Raw genomic sequence first — 7,491 nt, forward strand, 5'->3', positions numbered from 1 at the left:
AATATTTATTTACACACAACATATTACTAACTATGTAACCAGCAAAACATAATATCCCAGTAAACATTTTTATATAGAATGTAGTATTGAAACAAACTGACTAATATTTTGAAATATTAATTCATTTTTTCAAATGTATGTATGTTAGGTTATTGGCCCTTGACTGATTAACATGTTTACCAATACAAGTACATGTAAAGGTTTGAGTGTTTGTGTATACAAAATTATTCAAGTTTATGTCAGCATGTTAAACAACATGCATGCAATCAAGTGTTAAAATAATGAGCTCTAATGTGTAAAACTTTTTAGTTTTTTGTTTTACACAAAATTTTATCCTATTATTATTCTGTTGTTAGTAAATTGCAATATTTAAAAAAATATGCAAACACAATTACTAAATTTAATTATAATTTAAACGGAGTATTTTTTTATATAGAAAAATAGTTAATAGATGTTTTTGCATAAAGCAGTTAATGTCTAATTTTGATATAATTGTTTTAATAATAGGTCTGACTATAAAATCAATTTAATGTTTCGATATTTTTTAACATATTATTTTACTCTTGATAAATTACTTATTTTAAAGTCTATAAATTATTAGTGTAAAACAATTAAATATTTTGTAGCAATTTTTGCAAAGACGGTTAAGATACATACATGTTTGTTATTAACCGTAATAACCGTAGCCAGAATATGGATTGTATGCATATGGATTGTATGCATATGGATTGTACACATATGGATCATAGTATCCATAAGGATTATAATAACCATAGGGATAATAAGCAGCCGGTGCATAATAGTAAGCTGAAGCAGGAGCGGCCACAGTGATATTTCCCGCCGAAGTGCCACTATTCAATGATAAATTGTAAGAAAGTGAAAAATTTGAACCCAATAAGCCAAAAATACGAGATTTTCTTAATTTTCCAAATTGTCCTGCTATTACTAAATCAGTTTCTGTATGATTTATGATATTATTGTTTGAGACTTTGAGCCTTGTATTGGGGATGTTGTAGTAGTTGGTGTCAGCATAATTATCAATGGAATCGTCTTTACCATATTTGCTGTCTTTGTAAATTGTTGGCATAGCTGGCAGAGCAATGTGTAGAGAGTTTGTGTTTGTATTCCTATCGCCATTAATGTTTGTAAGTTTTTCAACGCTTCTATTCCATGGGATGTTTCCAAAGCTATTGTTTTTGTTGTTTGTATTATTGCCGTTTATAGATGACACTATATTGTTGCCACTACAAATGCCAGTGCCACTGCTACAGATGTTGTTGCTGTTGTTAAAATTACCATTTCTATGTGGCACAGCTGACATTTGCACTGTATTTACACCATAATTCACAATTAGTAGCGTCATGCCAACAAACGTAATTAAAATATGACGACTACAAAAGTAGCAATAAAATGTTGATGTTGTTGTTTTTATTTTTCTCTTCATATTCTCTTGTATGTAAGAGTGTTGGCGGCAACAAAAAATTAAAAAAAAAAAAATTGTAAGAAAGCTAAATTAAAGTTAATTAGTTATTTTGCTGCCAGGAACTGTATAGTGTACCCATATCTTTCTATTTATCTACTAAATACCCGCACTACTTTCAACACCAAATGTTTTTCTACAATTTCCAACAACAATATAAAAATGTACAAATGTTCAAGTCTAAAGTGCAAAAAATAACAGAAATTAAAACAAAAAGAACAAAATAGGAAAGAATACTTGAACTTTTGTCAAGATGAAAATTTTTTATTTTGATTTTGTACCCCACATCACATTATTATACATAGATACATACTAATAAACAAACAACCACCCAACAATTTACTTATTTATATATGTATTGTGTACATATGTACATATACTACTACATTAATACTAACTTGAATGTTGGATGTTGAGAGTACAAATTTTGTAACTGTCGACTGAGTTTTTAAGTTGTTATTTTTTTCTCTTGTTTGCAGCACTAATTATTAAGAGTTTGTTAAATAAACCTTAAATACAAATTGCTGTAATTCTTAATTTAACACAGGTATTTATATATAAAAAGAAGTTTTAACATTAACAACACCCCCACAACTACAAACTACAATATCAACCATATGAACATTTATGGCTGAAAGCGAGAGGAAGTCTAGCAGAGGGAGGTACTTAAGTATATAAATATTTTGCAAATTGTAAATATTTACACTTTTGTGATCTTGATCCACATTCATAGAGTTGTCAAGGTTTAGAGATAAAGAATATGAGTTGTCTGCAGTAGAATATATTCAATGAAATATATATTTAAATTTTGTAACTGAAGGTTTCTTTAAAATAATTAAGAATATATTTTGAAGATAATGTATAGAGTTTGAGTAATTTATGTAATGTAAAATTTAAAACATATTATCAGAGTTCAATAAAAGGCTGACCTTATTTTGTCCATTTATATTTGTATGTAGGAACCTTAAACGCAATGTCTCTAATACACATAAATTGAGAAACTCCCATTCATTGAGTGCACACTTCTTGAAGGTAAAGTAAATAATTATTTAAACATTCTTTTACAACACATAAACAGAAATTTATTTAATTTAGTTAATTTTAATTGTCTCTACTATTTTTAAATGAATAGATCTTTATTGGGCAGCAGGGTTAAAAAGTGAAAAATTGTAAATTGATTTTCTTCCTTTTACGATGTTGTTCTTTACTATCGAGTCAAAAAATTTACACTTCCCTACAAAATGCTTTTGCAAATTATTTTACCCTAAATTATGAAACGACAACATAATTTAACACTCAAATAAACATATTGTCGTACTTCTGTGAAATTTTCTAAAATATTCGATGAGCATTAAACCCACAATGGCTGAAGAGGAAGATGGAAAATGGAAGAAGAATCTACAGTATCACTCCTACAAATCACAATCTATGCACAAATTTGTAGGATGTAGATGTTGAACAATAAATGAATGGATAAAGTTATTGTTCATTTGAAAATGGGGTACGGTTGCACAACAAAAACAACAACTACAAATAGCATCATAAATTACATTGTATTGTTGTGGCATAAAGTAGTTAAATATGCTATGGCATGGTTTTACTTACTTATTATGAGTGTGAGTTTTCTTTGAATTTGAGTGTGAGCTAGTAGGCGCTTCAGTCAGTCTGTCCATCCGTCTATGTATAATAGTATTGTTAAAATTTTGTTACTTGTTCAGTTAGAATCTTTTATTTGTTGCAAAAAACTCATTGGAGTGTAATTAATTCGACTGTCCCGTTGACAAAAGACCTTAGAGAGTAAGTCGTATATTCGACAATAACTTGTCTCAAGTGTGAATTATTTTCATTTTTCACTTTGTTCTGCCTTTCATTTTACACTTTTGCCTTTAATGATGTTGCTTCTGTTGCTTCAGATAGATAGATAAATAATTAACCTTAATACTGTTTGTATAAATATGTATAAATAAGTAATAAAGTAGAAATGTGTATTTTTATTGTGCTCGAAAAATGTTATAATCATAATTCATTAGAAAGTTGATCATAAATAATATTGGCTGACAGTTCCTTATTGTTGTTGTACTTTATATGAAATATCCCATCAGTTCGGGGCAACACTAGGTTAGCAGTTAGTTTCTTAATCTATCAGAAAGATAAAATGACGAACAAGAGCGTCGATGGAGCGCAATGAGTATTTGTTGCGAGAAAGTCAATTGCCACCCTCTATATTACAAAGATACAGAAAGTTATCTTAAAGGAGGTAACACAATCTTCTGTCTTAAGTTTGTTTAACGCTCCACTCTCTAGATTACTTTATGTGTGTAAAGTCACAAATTCGACATTTTCGATTACAAAGAGTACACTTGCGACGAATGATGGTGCATAGACTCTTTGTCGAACTGCTGGGAATCAAGCAATATATACTTATGTTTATTTAATAGCTAACGGTGGAATTTTTTTTTTAGATTTTGACCATTAATATGCCTAAATAAGTTGTAATGACAATGACATAATTAAGAACTTTAAAATGTTGAATATACTTAATAAATTTAAAACGATGATATTAAAACAACAGAAAAATATTTTGATTGCCTAGAATGTAACCATAGAATTTACAGTTGAATTTTTACAATAATTTACAGTTAAATCTAGTTCCATACTAGACAAACAAAATATTTCTTTATTATTTTAACATCATCGTTATGAATTAATTAAGAATATTCAATATTTTTAAGTGCTAAATTATGTTACATAAATTACTGAAATACATATGGGTAATTTCGTGTCAAGTTACCCAGCATTAAAAAGAAAGAAAGCTTTTCTTTGAGCAGAAAATAATAATAAAATAAAAAAAAACATTTTTTAAATAGGGTAAATTAAGTGCCAAATATAAAAAAAATCTTCATTCCATTTTATCGCATCCCATTATTGGACAACATATGAATTAATAAATAGCTTTCTGAACTCCTTTGGACAATTAGGACCAATAGGTTAAAAGTTACACTCATTGGAAAAAAGCCTGTATAAACAAAATGACCCCCTCTAAGTCCGGCAGTTACTGACCGATAGAGCTAAAAATTTGTGTCTGATCTACTATCCAAAAGTATTTAGTGCAAATTCCGTCAAAATAGATTTTTTGAGTTCAGTTACTTGACATGAAATTCTCCATATGCAAAATGCTTTCAATACGTATGAGTAATTTTTTATTGAATCCCTTTAATTGCATAAAGCATACGTATAATTTGACGGATTCATGGATTTCAAAATTTATTTAGGTTGTATGTAAATTTATTTCTTAGAAAAAATAATATACATATTTAGTTTCTTAACTTATTTTTGTATGTATGATTATTTCATTAAAATGTTATAAAAATAAACTTTAATTTTGACTCCATACTGCCATTTAAAAAAGTAAACGTTTTAAGGAAGGAAAATTTTAAACATTTGCAAACATTTTCGCCAGCTCCAGTTATTCTTTAACCGGCAGTTATTCTTCCAGATAAAATAATGTATAAAAACGATCAAAATATCTTAATGTTAAAAAAATAACTAGACAGTGTTAATTGGGAGTTAAAGTTATTCATTTTTTCTTTTGCTTATAGAGACTTAAAGCACAAAGTTGAAGTTTAAAATTTTATATAAATATTTAAAAATGAATAATGAAATGTTTGAATAATGTATTTTTATTCTTCTAGCAACACTTGATATAGAGAATGAATGTTTGTGTTTCATGCATGCATGCTTATAACTATTAGTTCTTATACATATACATACGTAAGTAAGTGTGTAGTTAGATAAATTTCTAATGACAATATATAGAATTAAATATTAATAATTTTTTAACGTCAATGTTTGTTAGGTCGACTTCATTATTCTTCATGAAACTTCTTGTTTTGTCATAATGCTGTTATCGTTTGATACCAAAAAATAAGAAAGTATGAAAGAAAGCTATAGGCTCATGTTAACTACACATTTAAACATTATGGTCAAAATTGCAAACATATTCTTCCTTCATTTACTTTATACAGTATGGAAAATAATAACAGCAATGTAGATAATTTTTTTTAGTAAAAATACAAAAACTACACATAATAATTTCAGGATTTAAATCAAATGAAAGAATTTAAAACTATTTGGACTTTCAATAAGTCCGTTTTAGAAAATACAAACTTTGATATCAGTATATTTCATCCACTGTATTTGTAAATTGCATACTTATGCTAAGTTTAAGGTGTATATGTATAGTGAGTAATGACTCTGTAGGTAAAATATAAAGAAAACTAAATTTTAAGTAAATTTGCTTAAAACCAAACCACATTTCTGCATACATACGTATACAGATACACATTCCTGCAGTCTTACACATACATATGTATGTACATCGATATGTGTATGTATAGGAATTAAAAGAGTCTTGAGCATGTGGATACCTTATCAACTAGGAACCACATACCTTGACCATGTAAACACTTGTGTTCTGTAATATAAAAGTACATTAGAGGCATCCAAATAATATCGATTTTGTTTGGATAGGGTATTATTTTACCTAATAGTGCCTACAAATAACTGATGTTAAATTTAAGTCCAATCGGATTACGGGAACCCGAGCGGAAAATAGATTGAAAAGTGTAAAATTTAGTAAATATTAAGACTATTATTGAATATCCTACTTAGATACAATTATGCGCTTGATAGTTTCAGACACTATAAAGAAAATAAGACCCACCCAAGCAAAATTTATGTTTTGTGACACCTCTTATGTACATGCATATTTGTGTTTGCAAGTAAATCTTGTGTATGTCCATATAAAAGCCAACATGTCTGCAATATGCCTTTAAGTTTCATATAGTTGTATTAGTCAAGTCAAGTTTAAGCATTAAAACCACAACATTTTCCAATTTTCCAAACCGTAGTAAAGAAACATTGACATACTGAAAACACTGGAAGAGTAAAAGCTATACTTTGCTTCTGACAACTTGATCATATACATACATACAAATGTGAGTACAAACGCTGCATACACAGAAAAAAGTTTCAGCATAAAAATTATGAACTGCTTTCATTGACAAAAGTTATTAATCAGTGTACACTAAACAGGTATATGCAATCGAACAGCTGATAATTTTTTTGTTTTCTTATTTGCATACCTTCTCTGTCAAAATATGTTTTTGTTTATTTGAAACAAAATAAAATTTTAATAATAAAAAAATTTAAAATGTTTAGTTTGTAAAAGAAATAATATTGTTTGCACAAAAAATACATTTTAACCATCTTCCGCATTGCGCCCTTTCTGAGGTCCGCTGTCTTTAGCCAAACTTCATCCGTTTAGAATAGAACTTTAATGGCACAAATCAGGTCATTCCAGATATCAACTATCCTCCGTATTGCGCACGTTGAAAGGGCTGTTGTCTTTAGCCACACTTTGGTAGCCACAACACAACTTTATTGACACAACTCAGGCCAATTCAGATATCAACAATCTTTAGTATTGCGCCCGTTTTCGCCCACTTTCGTTTGCCAAACTTTTGTAGCTAAAGATACAAATTTCGTGGCACAAATCAGGTTATTCCAAAATCTTGCTTTTGTCAGGTCCTCTGCCAATTCCTCTGTAACATTTACCAATAGCATACACCTTAATATAAGGATATAAACATGCATATCCCTTAAAATATTTTAATTTATTTTGTCATTGAGCTCATACAATTACAAAAACAAAATACATGTTGTTTTTGTATTGTTGTAGTGATGCATATACCTGTTTAGTGTACCCTGTTATTAATATTTAAGAATAAGTTCCTAAATTGTATGAATTTGTTCTTATTAATTTTTTCAAATAAAATCTAGAAGCTTTGACTTAAAATACTTCGAATTTAAATTATATTTTTCTTTTTGTTAAAAATTTTTGAAATTTCTTTTGGGACTTTTTTTTAATTCTTTACGATTTTTAGAATTAAATCGATTAAATGTCCGCGAAATTGTCCGGGTGTTATAAAGAACATTTGATTTACTATGTT

The 7,491-nt window shown here is 28.4% G+C and overlaps 1 protein-coding gene across 1 annotated transcript; it reads right to left on the bottom strand.

Moving 5' to 3' along the window:
* Positions 1 to 595: 595 nt before the first annotated feature.
* On the bottom strand, positions 596 to 1,981 carry LOC111690274 (GATA zinc finger domain-containing protein 3-like). The gene is made up of 2 exons (XM_023452726.2): positions 1,879 to 1,981; positions 596 to 1,508 (listed from the first exon to the last, which is right to left on the bottom strand). Exon 2 carries the CDS (start codon positions 1,442 to 1,444, stop codon positions 668 to 670), a length of 777 nt encoding a protein of 258 aa, XP_023308494.2. The 5' UTR covers positions 1,445 to 1,508; positions 1,879 to 1,981; the 3' UTR covers positions 596 to 667.
* Positions 1,982 to 7,491: the final 5,510 nt, after the last annotated feature.

Source organism: Lucilia cuprina, chromosome 4, assembly GCF_022045245.1.
Source record: "Lucilia cuprina isolate Lc7/37 chromosome 4, ASM2204524v1, whole genome shotgun sequence".
Classification (NCBI taxonomy): Eukaryota; Metazoa; Arthropoda; class Insecta; order Diptera; family Calliphoridae; genus Lucilia; species Lucilia cuprina.

Excerpts from the sequence above, each read along its gene's own strand:
- LOC111690274 (XM_023452726.2), bottom strand. The coding sequence starts at position 1,444 with ATGAAGAGAAAAATAAAAACAACAACATCAACATTTTATTGCTACTTT.